The sequence below is a fragment of the Gavialis gangeticus genome, unplaced genomic scaffold, assembly GCF_001723915.1.
Source record: "Gavialis gangeticus isolate Ggan-Ray unplaced genomic scaffold, GavGan_comp1, whole genome shotgun sequence".
In the NCBI taxonomy this organism is placed as follows: domain Eukaryota; kingdom Metazoa; phylum Chordata; order Crocodylia; family Gavialidae; genus Gavialis; species Gavialis gangeticus.
Window position 1 is genome coordinate 34,939,686 of NW_017729006.1, and position 16,816 is coordinate 34,956,501.

At 45.1% G+C, this 16,816-nt stretch overlaps 1 protein-coding gene across 1 annotated transcript in view; it reads right to left on the reverse strand.

Moving 5' to 3' along the window:
- Nucleotides 1–16,816, reverse strand: part of LANCL2 (LanC like 2) — a 55,909-nt gene that overhangs the window by 19,609 nt on the left and 19,484 nt on the right. Inside the window, exons 4-7 of the mRNA XM_019509105.1 lie at nucleotides 12,802–12,949; nucleotides 11,949–12,095; nucleotides 8,071–8,253; nucleotides 3,987–4,163 (exon numbers count right to left, since the gene is read on the reverse strand). Of these exons, the coding sequence (XP_019364650.1) occupies nucleotides 3,987–4,163; nucleotides 8,071–8,253; nucleotides 11,949–12,095; nucleotides 12,802–12,949 (655 nt within the window). The remainder of the gene's footprint in view (nucleotides 1–3,986; nucleotides 4,164–8,070; nucleotides 8,254–11,948; nucleotides 12,096–12,801; nucleotides 12,950–16,816) is intronic.

Consider the following 16,816-nt stretch of genomic DNA (forward strand, 5'->3'; position numbering starts at 1 on the left):
GGCGCGGCTTACCCCCGCCTGCCACTTGCCCAGCCGGGGCGGGGAGGCACAGGATGCGGGCACTGTTGTCGCTTGCCCAGTCAGCGCAGCGGGCCAGATGCTGCCAACACAGGGGGACAGCATGGGATTTGGGCACTGATGTTGCTTGCCCAGCTGGTGCAGGGGTTGGGCACTGTCGCCACTTGCCTAGCTGAGGCAGGGGGTGCAGGATGCGGGTGCTGTTGCCGCTTGGCAAGCCGGGGTGGGGGGGCGCGGGATGTGGGGACAGCACCACTGGGAGCGGGGGGTATGCCCTGCTGCCTCTTGCCCTCTTCTGCCCAGAGTGAGCTGCGCCTGCATTGTGCCCCTCCTGCCCTGGCTGGGCAAGTGGCAGCAGGGCATAGCCCCCACTTCCAGCACTGCTGTGCCCGCATCCCACGCCCCCCAGCCCTGGCTGGCCAGCTTGTCCCAGCCCCAATCCCTCTCTTCCCCACACCCCTTTCCCTCCCCTCTCCACCCATCACAAAACTTACCAGCTGGAAACAGCTGTGTCCAGCATGGTAAGGATTGCTGCCTGTTTAGTCTACAGCCAAATCTCTGAAACGGCGCTGAATCTTCGGATCCATTTCAGACGAATTGATTCAGGACAGCGATCTGAATCTCTGAATCGAATCACTGTCCCTCTGAATTGGCCGAATCCAAATATGAAGCAAACACTTGCTGCTTTGCACAGGCCTACTACTAAAAATTGGAAAGAGCTCCTCATAAACACCCACAATCCCTAAATCATTATTTTCAAGCAAGCCCTTTTGTGCCTTGTCCTATCCCAGGGGTAGGCAATGTTTTTGGGCAGAGTGCCAGAAATACCTGCAACCTCGACTCGTAAGAAGTTGCTGTGCAGGGTGCTGCACTTGGGCAGTAGGAACCAGCAGCACACTTACACAATGGGGAACTCCCTACTCGAGAGCATGGAGGCAGAAAGAGATCTTGGAGTCATTACTGACCCCAAGATGAACATGGGCCGACAATGCGAGGTCATGGTTGGCAGGGCTAACCGGACCTTGTCATGCATCCACAGGTGCATCTTGAGTAGAGCCAAGGAGGTGATCCTCCCCCTCTACGTGACGCTGGTCAGGCTACAGCTGGAGTATTGTGTCCAGTTCTGTGCGCCCCATTTCAAGAGGGATGTGGACAATATGGAGAGGGTCCAGAGGAGGGCCACCCGCATGATCCGGGGACAACAGGGCAGACCCTACAGTGAGAGACTGCGGGACCTGAACCTATTCAGCCTCCACAAGAGAAGGCTGAGGGGGGACCTGGTGACTGTCTATAGACTCACTAGGGGGGACCAGAAGGGTTTGGGGGAGACGCTGTTTCCCCTAGCGCCCGCTGGCATAACAAGGAGTAATGGGCACAAGTTGATGGAGAGGAGGTATAGATTGGACATCCGCAAGAACTACTTCACAGTTAGGGCGGCTAGGAGCTGGAACCAACTTCCAAGGGAAGTGGTGCTGGCCCCTACCCTGGGGGTCTTTAAGAAGAGGCTGGATGCCTACCTGGCTGGACTCATTTGAGTCCCGTTTCTCTTTCTGGGGTTTTTTGTTGTTCTCCCGCCCTGGTGGGGGGTGGGCTAGAAGATCTACTAGGTCCCTTCCGACCCTTAATCTATGAATCTATGAAGATGGTATGGGAACTGCGAGGGGTCCGATCCTTGTTGGGGCACCGCAGACCTGGCCCCTTCCCCGCTGTCTGCCCAGAGGCATATGTGACAACAAAATACTAGGGGTGCACCGACAGAGAATTTTTGAGCCAATACCAATGGTCAATTTTTAATGAGCCATTTTGGCCAGTGCCAATCCAATATGAAGCCAGGCATCCTGGAAAGCAGTATCTGGCTGGTAAGACTGTTGTGGGGAAAGCGGGGGAGGGAAGGGGCATGGGGGGAGTCAGATTGAGGCCCTCCGTGATGAGGGAGGGAGTGGGGCTGGGGCTGCACAGCCAGGGCAGGGCAGGGGAAGGAGCCATAAGTTGCTCATCTGGGGGGTGAGGCTCCTGCCACTGCACACACCCTGGGAGGGCATGGGGGTGTATGTACCCTCAGATCTGTGTGTGGGGCAAGGATGGGCTGCTGTTGCAGGCTGGGGCCAGGGTGGTGCTGAGTTCTTCCTGGCCAGGGGAGGGGGTGGTGTTGAGGTCAGGGCTGCACTCAGGGTGGGTGGTGGCAGTGCTGGGAGGGGACTATGGGGGGGCTGCAGCCACTCCAAAATTTGCCATAGCCCCCCTCCCAGCACTGCCACCACCCCCGGCCCCACTTCCTCCTTCACTGCTGGGGTCTCAATCTGTGTCCATCCCCCCAAGGCCCCTTCCCTCACAACAGACTTACCAGCTGGACCCGGCTGCTCTCCACGGTGGCGGGCTCCACTCCTGGCCATCTGTGTGCCGTGCTGCGGCTGCGCATGCACTGGGCATGGAATTGGCCACATCAGCCAAAAAAAAGCCGATTGCTGATACTGTCAATTTTCTTTATAAATCGGTGCCGATCCAATATGGGACCAATGTGTCGGTGCACCTCTTCAAAATGCCTTCATGCGCCATACTCTTGTACCCATGCTGGGGGTTGTCTATCCTCATCCCATCCTGCTACTTAAACTTGGAAAGAGCACCTGAAGCACCCACAATCCCATAACCATTATTTTAAAGCAAGCCTTTTTGTGCCTTCTCTTATCCTGCTACTCAAACTTGGAAAGAGCTCCTTATAAGCACCCACAATCCCTAAACAATCTTCCAGTCCCTGATTTAAAAAAACCTCTCCTTTTGCCATGACGCCTACCAGACACTTTAACAGTTAAGCTGCTGATGCACTAGAACTACAGCTATCATGCAACTACAGTATGCTCTCACTCTTTACTTGGGCTAAGTGTCTCGAACTAGATCGCAATGCCTCTGGGATAAAGACTCTCTTATTTTGAGTTTGCACAGCACCTGGCACTTGGGGGCCTGGACCATGACTAAGGCTGCTAGGCTGTACGATAGCATTAGCATTTCAGCATCTCAGAGGTGTTGGAGGCACCTCTGAGCAACTTTCAACCCTTGTAAGCAGCTCAGAGGTACTTCGAACAGAGACTTAGAGGTGCTCCAATGCTATGGCAGTCCCATGTAAGCACTGAGAATCAGTAAACAGAATTTAGAACCTGATTAAGAAAGCCTGAGTGGTGTCACAGTCTTGTGGGCAAATCCTACAAACATTATAAATCACCATCAGTATTGCTTAGAGTTCTTTGGATCTACAACTTCTCTAATGGCTGAGAGAAGTCTTAGTCATAAAAAAGTCCTGGGGTCTGATCACAATGCAGTACTACAGTAAATATCAAATAATACAAGCAAAGAGATCACTGGCATTTTTAAAACTTCCATTGACTACTATATAGTATCAGACTTCATAGTCAGCCCCTGTGCATCTGGCTAATGATGAAGACAGCTGGGAAACAGAAGGACCTAATGTCCTCCAACATTAATGAATTAAGGCTCAGAACACTCTTGTGTAATTAGGGAAACAAAGACATAACGAGGAGATTATTCAGGACTGCAAAGGGAGCCAATGTCAGAGCTATCGTGAGAACACAGCAGTTCTCCATGTAGTACTTGATATAGTTTAAACCTAATGCCAGGCAGCTCAAGCCTCCGCAACCCGAAACAGTCATGAGGTCAGAAGCCAATTAGCCAAAGTAATAATCACACCAGATGTTTAGATCAGTTGTATCCTGCACAGAACATCACAATGGAGTATCTATAACAGAACAGAATACCAGCCAATTATTGTCAGAGGAGGTGTATTTCACACCATGACTCCTTTTTTCCTTCTAAAAAACACTGACAACATTTTAGGAAAGAAAGAAAAAAAGACATACAAGTAGCACAGAACAAAAAGGGTATGTGACCTGCTTAGTTAGCTACACAAATTCATACAAGGATGAAATGGAGAGAAAAGGGGATGCAGTGTATCTTACCTTGCAAGCTCGGTAGAAGTACTTTTTGTCCTGAGTTAGGTTATAGAGAGATAAGAAGGAGTAGCCATTTCCAGCAGTCCCATGGCATATTCCATAGCCTTTCCTCAGCAAACCCCTCTGCCAGATGACGTCACTACATTCCATGGCATCCTTCAAGTACTTATCCTCTTTAAAGGTCTATGGAGCAAGAAATCATTTACATTCATTTAACCTACTCACCAACAGAGAGGGGAGGATGGATACGGGGAACACAGCTATCTATGTAGTTGGGTTTTTTACAGTCCTTCTGTCATGAAAATACTTTTTCTCTCCTCCCAGATTGCACATACCTTTCTACACAGGTAGAAAAGCAATTTAGAGGACTTTTAGGCATCTGAACTCACAATGAAAAAAACCCACATGATCAATTATCTTCAATCTAGTTATTCATCACCCTCCCAGTCTTAACCCCCAAATCACCATCATGGTTGGATTATGATGTTTGGTTTAAAAATTAAACCAAAATTTCACATAAATAAGCAAAAAGAACCACACAAAGCCCAAGGTTGACCTAGTTAAAGACATTCATGAAACACATGGGATCCTGACAAAGGCAATCCCTAAACAGCAGAGACCAGTTCCAACAAATCTGATGGACGTCACGGTGGTCTGCTGACCAAAGTCAGGCTCCTATAATGAAATTGTCAGAGATCGCTGCTTTGCATTGAACTGTTACCTACTATAATATTAGCTATCTTCACACATGTTGAGGCACACAGCACTGCCCTGACTGAAAAGCATTGTTTCTAGCTCAGTGCCTCCAAGAGGCACCGTAAAAGAATTCCTCCCAGCCTGACCTTTGGTGTACCATCAAATTTCACACCATGAGTGACTGGTGGCTCCTGAATTTGGGGGGGCACCCGCAGAAGCTGCTGCCAGCCCTGTCGGGGGGGCACCAGCCCTACCGACAGCATCAGTGTTGGCTGTTGGGGGGGCACTGGCCCCGTCACGGGGGGCACATGCACCCCCCACCAGTCGTCTAGGTTTCACACTTGTCCCTACAATCTCCCTTTGGATGTCTACCCAGCTCGGCAGAAAAACAGGGAATGAAACCAATCTGTTTTGGCCAAAAGAAAATGGAGATTTCTGCTCTCAAGAACCTACATACTGCTCCCTCCGGCCTGTGCCACTCCACTCACAACAAGAAAAAAAGAGAATTTAAGACATGTATGAAGTACCTCCTATGTCAGTGTCGATCTTAAAACTTGTGCTTTGTAAAAACATGCCTAATGGGATAAAGAGTCTCTCTCATTAACTGAAGGACACAGGATGTACGTATGATGACGATTCCATTTTCTAAGACGATGGGTGGCTCAGAGTTCCTTTTACCGTGTGCTATGGAACAGGTTGTGCTGTTGACAATCTCTTTGATTACTTTGTACATCCCTCCTTTAGAAGGCAGACTGAAGGACAGAAAGAAGCTGGGTATGTGACCTGACCAACCTAAAGAGGATAAGATGGCCAAAGATGAGACTTAGCTAAAAATGTGTTTCTTATCCTCTCAGCTCCTGAAAATATGCAGCATTTTGTGCTGAGAAAGCATCACGTCAGGAAAGGAAAAATGGATTTCTGCAATATCTAGAATCATAGAAAGTTAGGGTTGGAAGGGACCTTAGGAAGCCATGTAGTCCAACCCCCTGCTCAATGCAGGACCATCCCCCAACTAGATCATCCCAGCCAGGGCTTTGTCTAGCCAGGCCTTAAACTCTCCACAACCAAAAACTTGTTCCAGTGTTTTACTACCCTCCTAGTAAGAATGTTTTTCCTAATATCTAACCTAAACTTCCCTTGATGCAATTTGAGACCACGTCTCCTCGTTCTGTCATCTGCCATCACCAAGAACAGTCTACCCTTCAGGTAATGAAGGCTGCTATTCAATCCTCTCTCAATCTTCTCTTCTCCAGACTAAATAAGCCCAGTTTCCTCAGCTTCTCCTCAGAAGTCATGTGCCCCAGCCCCCTAACCATTTTCATTGCCGTCTGCTGTACTCACTCATTTGTTCAAATCCTTTCCGTAGTGGGGGGCCCAAACCTGGACACAGTACTCTAGATGTGGTCTCACCAGCACTGAATGGAAGGGAAGAATCACTTCCCTTGATCTGCTGGCAGCGCTCCTACCAATGTAGCTCAGTATGCCATTAGCCGTCTTCGCAACAATGGCCACACCGTTGGCTCACATTTAGTTTATTGTGCACTGTAACCCCCAAGTCTTTTTCTGCAGAGCTGCTACTTAGCCATTTGGTCCCCTCCTGTACCAGCACACAGGATTGTTCTATCCTAAGTCCAGGACTTTGCACTTGCTCCTTATTGAAAACAACATGATTTCTTTTGGGCCAATCTTCCAATTTATCTGGGTCTCTCTGGAATCATCTATACATGTGCTTTAATGTGCATTAGCCTATTTAAAGACACATTAAAGCATCACAAAAAACATGCACTTTTATTAATGCGCATTAAAATAGGATAATGTGCCTTTTTCTAGTACCTCACAATGGAGGCACTAAATTTAATGTGCACTAGCAAAAGCACATTAATGAACATGTAGATGGGCCCTCTGAATCCTAGCTCTATCTTCCAGCACAGCTGCTACTGCCCCCAGCTTGGTGTCATCTGCAAACTTGCTGAGGATGCACTCTGTGCCATCGTCAAGGTCCTTGATGAAGATACTGAACAAAACCAGCCCCAGGACTGACCCCTGGGGCACTCCACTTGATACCAGCTGCCAACTAGACATCAAGCCATTGATACCTTTGAGCCTGATGATCCAGGCAGTTTTTTTATCCACCTTACGGTCCATTCATCCAACCTGTACTTCCTTGGCTTGCTTGTGAGAATGTTGTGGGAGACCATATCACAAGCCTTGCTAAAAATCAAGGTATATCACATCCACTGGTTTACCCACATCCATGAGCCAGTCATCTCGTCATAAAAGGTTGGTCAGGCATGACCTTGCCCGAGGTAAATCCATCCCTCATTCCAAAGCAAACACTGCTGTGGCTGCTGTTGCATTCAGCAGTGTTGTAGGATGTTTACAGTTCAAATTACAGGGCGCCTATACACGAGCATGGAGGCTGCTCTGCTGCACTGGAATTCCACCGTGTCAGATCAGACCCAATTAACTGAGTCTGCTAGAGTGTAGCAATTGCCGCACTCCTGCAGCCTCCTGCATCTCGTGTATCAGTGTTCCTGCGCCTCAAAATGGCAGTGGAGTCACTTGAATAAAAGCTTGTTGAATGAGCATTAGTTAAAGCACCCCCACCTCCACCTTTAAGTGCAGGGAGACACGGCAGTGCTTTAGAGTGGCTCTCAGAGCCGCTCTAATTAAAGCCCTGCCTCCCCCACCTCACCCTGGGAGCGTGTGCAAAAGTGCCCACAGGTAGCAGTGCAAGCAGTTATTCTGATAACCATGACTGCTTTTCATCAACCCACTTGGAGACTGACCAGAGAACCTGCCAAGAAGGCTCGTCAAGACAAGAATCAACCTGCATACATATAATTAAACTGCATGCTTTTAAGTATCATGCCAGTCAGCACTCTAGCGTGCAAGAGAGATAGTGAAGCCAGTCAGGATGCAGAGGAACAAGCAGTAGTAATGTATGAGTTATATTTGTCCTTTAGCAGGAATCTGGGATCTGTTTTGACATCAAGGTATTAAGTTCTCAAGTGCTAGATCTTTATAGCACAAGTCTAAGATACTTGATCATGAGGACAAAGAAAGACTGGTTTTAAAACCCAAGGTACCTTTAACATTCTGAATAAGGCAAAAATGATAGACCAAGATCTTCAGAACTAATATCATAATACTGGACTTCTAAATTAGAAGCGGCCCGATTTCCAAGAAGTTCAGCAGATACTATTAAGCTCCAGGGAAGCTGCTTTTTTTGCTCAGCACTTCTGTGTTAAGATACCTAACTATGCAACTGTGTGGCCTCTTATTAAGCGCCAACTTTAGGTTTCTAGTTTTGAAAATCTTGGCCAATAAGATCACAACTTTCTTCTGTGGCCACAGGTACGTGCATGCGCAGACACAGGTGAGAACAACTTGCCTTATAAGCTTGCATAAGCATGTGGATGACTCCTGGGGCACCATGGCACCAGTGGACAAGCCTGTCTGTTTCATTGCTTAACGACGATGGGTAATTCCCAGATCTGAATTTTTTATGACGCACATAGTCAATGCTTGGTTTCACCAGCTCCGTCAGGGTATCCTGATCCACGTTTGCAACTGGCTAAAAACAAGATAACAATAATCTTACATTAAAAACACTGTTTAATGATTTCTTCACTTTTTTCTTTTACAGACCCCAATACTCCTACATACAATCTTCTGTAGATGTATTTTAACATTCTTAAGAAACACTCATGAATTTACCTTCACAAAACCCTTAAGAAAAGCATTATTATGCCTAGTTATGGATGGAGAATTATAGCACACACTAGTTACTTGACTTACCTAAGCTGATCCAGGAAGCCTAATGGCAGAACTGAGAACAGAACACAAGTTCCAAGATTCCCAGTCCTCTATGCCTTAAAATCAAAGGAAACACCTGAGAGAAATAAGATGGCTTTATGGTTTGGTTGTTTATAGCATGCACTTATTACAATATTTAGCTAATATGGTTTTAAAATAAATAGCCAAGCGCTGCAAAATACAAACCTGGCACATTTCCTGATGGATGAGATAGTCCTGGAGGGGAGTTACCAGGAGTGAGTGGTAGCCAATAACCTTTCTGCCTAAATGCTTATGAGGGTTAAAATTTCCATCATAAATAACATTTCCTAAAACTATAGAGATTTGAAGAAATTATCTAAATCAAGAACCAGGACCTGACAGAGCCACTGGAAGGGCATTTGGGAAAAACAGCATCACGCTATAAATACAGAAAAGGTATCCACTTCAAATTTCTGAAATGCCTTTCTATGCCATTAGGGACCCAAACAACTTCAAAATTATGGTCCTGAGAGTACAATACTTCCACTAATAGTGTTAAGATGACATGTGTATATATAATAGGGAATACATCCACTGGCTGCTGCGCCCTTCTAATTGAAGTCTAGATACTGATTAAGCATAGTGGTTCTGGTGAATATATTTTGCGGTTGTTTTTTAATTTTCATTTCCTCTCCTAGCCCCTTAATGGCATTTTTTATAGCACAGCTGTCTATTCTTTTCACAGTCTCCATAAATTTTAAAATTTCCGACAAACAAAAGAGCAGCTCTGTGACCAAAACCCATATGATCCAATCATTAAATCAGTGACAGAAATAGAACCATTTTTTGTGTTGAATGTCGTTTCGGTGCTTTAGCCAATCTGCATTTAATAAGCAAGTCCCTGCTGCAATTCAGATTTCTACAAGGAAATAAGAGGCCTTTAAGTATCTACAAGGCAAAGATATCACTAAAATGAACTTACATCTTTAAACATGACATCTTTAAACCACTGATCACCAATACTCCCATAAAGGGATCCATTCTGTTTGCTGAGTTCCCAGGTGAAAACATATGCAAGAGGCTAGGATGATTTTTATTGGTGACCTTGGTATTTCTTGGACCATCACAGCTACAACACCATTCTACCCTTACTACAGGAGAGAACAGAAACTTTTGGGAGTAACCAATGGGGTTCACCAATAGATCTGTATGTGGCTCTGTGGTGTCACTGAAAAGTACTAGAATCTGAGGGTCAGACTGTCCTGCAGTAGAAGACAGAGCAGAGGGCACATGGTCACAGGACCACCATTTCGCTGAGGCCACCATGCTTTGTCCTTGAGCTTTTCGAGTGCAGTCCTGTCCATTCCTTAGGAAGGGAGATAATAAGAGAAAGGCTAATCTGTTTAGATTTCCTTCCCCACCTTGGGCTTATGTTCAGGTCTGGGGACAATCAGGTTCTGTTTTAAGTTGTTTTTTTTTAAAAGTGAATAACAACAATCACGACAATTTTTACTATAGGATTTTGTTCTACTGAAATCGTGATAATGTGTCGATTCAGAGAATTATTGTCCTGATCAAAGAAACAAAGCAAAAGGAATTCTTATACTCTTTCCCCATTGCAAAGAAGTCTGCCGAGGTGATGTTAAAACATTTCGCCTTTGCCACGATGTCCGAAAAGACCTTGAAAATGGGCAGGCAGCTCTACACTGCTCTATATGCTGACCAACAGTGTCTCATTGTACTCTCCCCATCTGTATCCACCTCATTTCTTTCCTCTTATATTTAGACTTGCCTCTTTAGTGCAGGGACTGTCATTTTGCTATGTGTTTATACAGAGTATAGCACAGTAGGGGTCCATAACTGGGACTCGTAGACACTACTGCAATACATATAATAAGATACTGGAGGCATTTGTTTACTAACAACCCAAGAATGAAAGCAAAGGTTTTTGCCGCTTTGCTAGGAACAGGAGACTGGCATGAGAAATTCCTTGTTAAACATTTCAGATCTGCCACCAACTTGCTGACGAGGATATTTAATGCTGCAGTGTCTTGCTTTTTCCAACTGTAAGTAGGTACAATGATGTTTACCAACCCCACAGAAGTATTGTGCAAGTGTCTCTGAAGTGGTTAGAGATCCTCAAAGCGCAGGCAGTATGTACACGCAAGGCAGATAGTATTTAGATTTATTTTATTATACATAAATACTATTTACTTATTAAAAATTATTAAATATACACCCCCTACCCATCTAGCTATACATATATACCTACACACACGTTTTGAATTCCTTGCCAAAACCATGCTTGAAATGCCAGAAAGAAATCCTCATATCTTGTTCCTCTGGCAACAAGTGACCCAACTGAGTGACTCATGATGTTTAAAGGTACAATGAAAAGGCAATAATCTAATATCATTTCAAATAACAGTTCTGTGGTAATTGTTAAAAGCAACAATTTTACATAATGGAAAAGAAATCAATGTTATTTATATTTAGAGTAACTGCCACCTACAACAAACCATATTGGACAGAACCATTTTTCTTAACAACCTGAAATAGTAAGCAAACAGATAGGAGGTTGTGGGTTTCTTAAGAGATTAGATGCTACCAGGGTGGTATACAGGGAAAGAGGGAGCTAATGTAGATGAAGAAATTGTTGGGCAAGAATGACTTGAAGGGAAGGGGGAGATGAAGGGCAGCACACAACAGATCACAGCAGGATTCTTAGATTGAAAGAAATCAAATTCCTTGCATTTCATTAGGAAAAAGGGTAGCCTGCATGGCTGCATAAGAAATGTACTGTAGCTGAAGGCACAAGAATGACTGCCAGCAATATTGGATACAAGGGAGGGGTGTGATTAAGACTTTGCAGCCCTGTGGCCATCTTTGTGCTGCATTGGATAAAAATAATTTCCAGCTCTTATCACAAAAATGAAAATAAGACACATGCTACTTATTAGCAATGTCAGCTTCATATTAGAGTTGTTTCACAGCAGAGGAGGTGGGAAGGGAATCTGGCATGCAAGAAAGAGAACAAGCATAGATGGAAGTAAACTGGTTAAGGATAATAGGCAGGGCAGAGTTGTAGGCACCAAAACAACAGCTTGGGCAGTATCAGAATATTTGGGGAAAGAAAAATATGTAAGTCGGGTTGGAGGTCAGCAGGAAGAAAGTGCATCAACTACCAATTTTCTGGAGCTTACGAGATGGTGAAAAGTAAACCCAGCTGAGTGGCTAGCATAGGAGAGATCAACAACAGAACAGGAAAGGATGGGGTGCATTTCTAATGGAAAGATCGAAGTTGTATATGGAAATACAGATAAAAATAACAACAACTGAAAGCAATAATCAACAATGACTACTAACCATGCACAAAGACGCCCACAACAAGGTTCATAGAGTATCATAGTATAGGGACTACTGCTTTATGCCAAACAGATTCTGTAACCACTCGTTCACACAGAACTACCTTACCATAGGACATGAGTTTACCTGCATTAGCATGTAGTATATCCCAGCCACACCATGGGCTGCTCCAATGTACTGCTTCCTGTGCCACTGATACAAAAGAGGACAGCGGTCGGTTTTACGTTCCTCCTTTGACAAGTTTTTGCCTGATTCAATAATGACGTCAACTACCTGAGGTTGAAAGAGAACAAACATTTCTGTTAGTCCAGCTATCACTTACTCAGAAAATATTGTTTCTCTTTTCATAGTGAACAGTAACACTTAAAACTAGTGAGAAGTTAAAAATACAATACCATGTTCAAATTTACCTTTGCCCCATAGAATAAAGCCACAAGTATGTGTCATATTTCTATAACCCGTACTGTATTATTTATCTGTGAGGCAAAACAGCTCATGGTATAAACCTCTAAATTTAAATGAAGTGCAACAACACGTAAGCATTTCTAATCACTACCTCTTATTCTATGCCTGCCTCCTCTAGCAACGGTGTCTATTAACCAGTCCTCTCTTCCCTACCCACCCCAGTCCCATTCCCTTTGCCAAGTCAGTTCCAGCCTGCACTCAGGCTTCCCATCTCAGTCATCGTCTCTGTCCTTTTCTGCCCTCCCTCTCCCTACAACCACGGATCTGTTACCAACCATGCACTCCATTGCGTCTCAGTCTCAATCTTGTTTCTCCCACTTAGTCCACATACCCAACCAACCCCATCTTCCCTAAGCCAACTCTCCGTCCCAATTTCCCTCTCCTTCCTGCCAGCCTCCAGATGCAATTCCCTGTCCTGTCTAGGCTCCATGTTCCAATTTACTCCTCTTGTCCCCTTTTAGGTGAAGAAATTAATAGGAGTCACACCTTCCCTTGGGAATCAGAAGTCTCCTACCTCTTTAATAACAGACTGTGGCACAGTGTCGGGACCGATTTCCATATTCAAGTACAACAAGGCATACAGGTAACCTGCTCGGCCATAAAGCAGCTCATCCGGAAGTTCAGAATCTGTGCTGACAACTGTTCTCTGGAGCTGCAACAGCCTGCATACAGCAAGAGGAAAAGAAAAAAATCTGATCTTCTCTTCAGGCTGTGCTGAACTCTGCTCTGGGCATCACCCAACCCAGAGGAAAAAAAATACCTCACCCTTCATGTTTGGGACAGGGAATGTAATTAGGGAAGATGTTTTTATTCTCCTCTCCAATAGCAACTATTATTTCAGACTTTGTTCTGCATTTTTCACTTGCGGATGAACCAAACTGTGTGACAAAAGCAGGTATTTATTTATTCTGATTTGTACGCTGCCCTTTCCAGCAAAGGAGGGCAGCATGCAATAAGGAAACCGAATGACTTATAAAACAGGGAACTGATTCAGAGGGTCTTTTTTGGTCTCCTGATTCTATTTGGATTTGGTGATTTGGCCTCTGAATTGGGCCAAATCCTCTCCTAATCGAATGGACAACCAAAGCTTTGCACACCCCTGCTGGGTTGATGCCCCCAGAGAGCAAAATCCAATCTGCTCCCAATCCATATGAGGGGCAGGCAGACTACTTGCCCTGCTGCACCATCATGAGCCACCCATGGGAGAGAGGGATCAGTCTCTATGGCCATTGTAACAGGGAGCCATAGGAACTGCAGGATATAGCTTCACAGGCAAGTGGAGGCAGCTGAACATGGGCTAGCTGCAGGAATGTAGGCAGCCAGGGACCTATAGGTTGGAAATGCCTACTGTGTAGAAGTAGTGCAAAGCCATAGGAAGGCAGCAAGAGAGCAACTGCAGCAGTAGGCTGCTTTTGAAGCTAAAAACACATTTGTGGCCAGTCAGGAGAGCCTCTGACCTGAACAGGAGGAGCCCAGGGGATATGGATCTGGGTTGCAGAGGCAGAGGGGCTAGTGCAGCCCTGGACTCTGCCAGGAGAAGAATTCCTGGTAGCTCAAGATGGCAAGGAGTAGAAGCTGCAGACTAGCTTCCCATGAGTTAAGAGAGCCAGTGAGTAGTGAGATGGCTTTGGCATCTGTATGGTGACCCTGAGGAAGGCTTTGATTTTTTTAGTTGGAAATGGATGTTTGCATTTGTTTTAGTGTCACACTGGAGGCCTCGATGGTGGCTACAGGGGTGGTAGGAGGCCACACAATAGTGCATGAGAGGCACACAAGGTTTTGAGCTCTGCTAGGGGCAGGAGCACAAGAGAAAGCAAGCCGAGACCAAGAGGGCCGCAGCCTGAGCCCAGAGGAGGCAGCATAGGTGAGCTGAGGCCAAAAAGAGGTTGCGACTGTGAAGCTGGGCCAGAACAATTGAACCTAAGTTAGATGTTCACAGCTAGAGTAACAGATGGGCTACAGCCAAGAGGTGGAGGTCTATACGGGAAGGCAAATGACGACAGTGACACCTGTGAGGTATGGGCATGGCTACTGGGGAGACTGGATGCCACGATTAATGCCCTTAAGGTGAGTTAGTGCCTGAGGGCAAGACTGGTGCCAGCCAGGTATGAGAAGTAGAGAGATGTGAACTGAGGCTCACTTCAGGGCCCTGGGACAACCTCCCTAAGGACTATAATATCCATCAAGGCATGGCAGGAAAGACAGACAAGGGAGGATACCCCAAGGAGCTGAGGTGTTGCAGGAGTAGCTAGGCCACCAGGGGGTGTCATGGCCACCCTGGGGGCCAGGGCCCGCTACTATTCAGTCCTATCTCTTCCCATCTTTCCTGATGAAACAGTCAAACAAGCTAACAGCTGACACCATGAATTTTTTTACATTTAAAAACAGGACCATCTGCTCCGTGTATCCACATCAAACTTGGTTCACAGAGTCAATGGAACAGTCACTAGCTGGTAACAACCTTCTGTACCCATTAGCCTCTCCGTAATCTGAAACACCAACTTGACAGGCTCACCCTCCATTTCATTACTAACACTACGAGCTATGTAAAAAAAGGAGCTTTGATCATTTTGCTTTGGAATCTCAAGGTGTAAAGCCATCTTAATTAAGTCTGGTATTAAAAACATACTTCCGTTAAAAAACAAAACAAAAAACAAAAAAACCCTAAAATAAGTAGAGCTATTGAATGTGATGATCAAAACTTCTTCAGATCAAACCAGAGCATGAAAAGCTACCTGTTAAAGGAAGCAAAATGCAAACTAGGGACCAGTTTACTATAAACAAGGTGTCTATTGCTTTGCTTTACCTGAAGGACCCATAACCTCAAAAAAACCCGAGTCAAACATACCTCACTTTCAGTCTTCCTCTTGAAGAAAATTTTCAAGGAAAAGTTAAATTGCCAAGTTAATTGCTCTTAATTTTGTTTCACTAAGCCTCTACTTTAAAGTATCATCAAAACAATGTTGCCTACAATTGCATCCAGAAGGATAGCTGGCAGTTAGCTTTGCTCTAGTCTAAAACCTGTCCACTTTAAAACTGAAATATGCATGTCAAAGTAGCAGCAGAGATTAATCTCACTGGGACCCTGGATTAGAAAAAAGATTGATTAAACTTCTAAATACAAACTGGACTGGAAATGTTGAAGTGGGGCCAGCCCTCAAGAGCTAATCTGCCAATTTTGGCACAGCAAGGTATGCAGACAGAATGCTAACAGGTGCAGTTATGGTGCAGAATGCAAACTGTGTAGTGCGATGATGATGAGGATACTCAGGAAGATATCAGACAGAGATGACAGCAGAGGGATGGAAAAGTTCCCAGAAAAGCTCTAGATCAAAACATGATTTCCCAGGATGCAGGTGTAAAAACAAGAAATCTGGAACAGAAAATGCTTTGCCTAGCTCAACCTTTGTGCCCAGTAGCTAAAGTACTAGTCTTTCATAATTTAGTGAAAGCCCTTTTTCCCCCCCCCAGCGTAAGGACAAGTTAATCAAATACAGTGATGCAGATACATGTATGCATAAGCATTCAAGTATTTGAAAATCTGTAAAATGAAAGAAGCAAAACACACCTGCATTAACTCTAATTATTACATGACTGACTCCCAAACTTTCTAGACTCAAGGCACCCCTTGGAAAATGCCAGCTCTTAGTTTTCACTGTTTTTTGACTACAGAAAAATAACAGAGCAATTCTTCTGCTGCCAAGAACTCAGGAAGAGCTCAACAGATCATGAAGTTTTTAACATTATGAATTCCTATTTGAAATATCTGGGTCTATCTTGTGAATTATGTCTATACACCTAACAGTTCTAATATTGCATAACACCCCACAGCACCCTTGAAAGGATTTCAAAGCACCCAAAGGTGGCACCTGGTTGAGAATTGCATTCAAATAAATGCATGCTGTGGGGCAGACCCTCATCTCAGTTCTGGCTCCTTTCGCCTGTGAAGCTAAAGCTGCACAAAGGAACCCTAAACTCTCTAGTTCAGGCCAGGGAGAGACTATCTTGGCACAAGTACTACAGAAAATAGTTTTAAGGCTATTCAAGGCCATCTTTCAGGGCCCTGGCAGACATTAACTTAGTCACACAATTCAGATATGATAATTGCTATCCCAGATCCCAAAAAAATTACACACTCTCCCATGTCAGGCATGCATGGCAGAATGCGTGACTTTTGACACCCAGGATAACATTTATCAGATTCCAGTCATGTGACTGCTGGCCAGTCCCTGATGCTATGCTTCAACTTGCCAGAACACAGGAAGCCCATGGGCCGCAGGCTGACAAGTTGAAAGCCATGCAGTGCAACCCTATATTGGACTTCACTGTGTTGCTACTGGTGTGGACAAACAGGGAGCAAATCAACTTGTCAACACATGGGGAGCCAATGAGATCCCTGCACATAGGCATCTAAAGCCTCAGTACAGCCCAATGTCAAAAATGCCACATTTTCAAATTAAAGCACAATGCAAACCAGCTACAAAGATGTTCCACATTAAATCTGGAACATTTTTGTGGCTGGTCTTCTT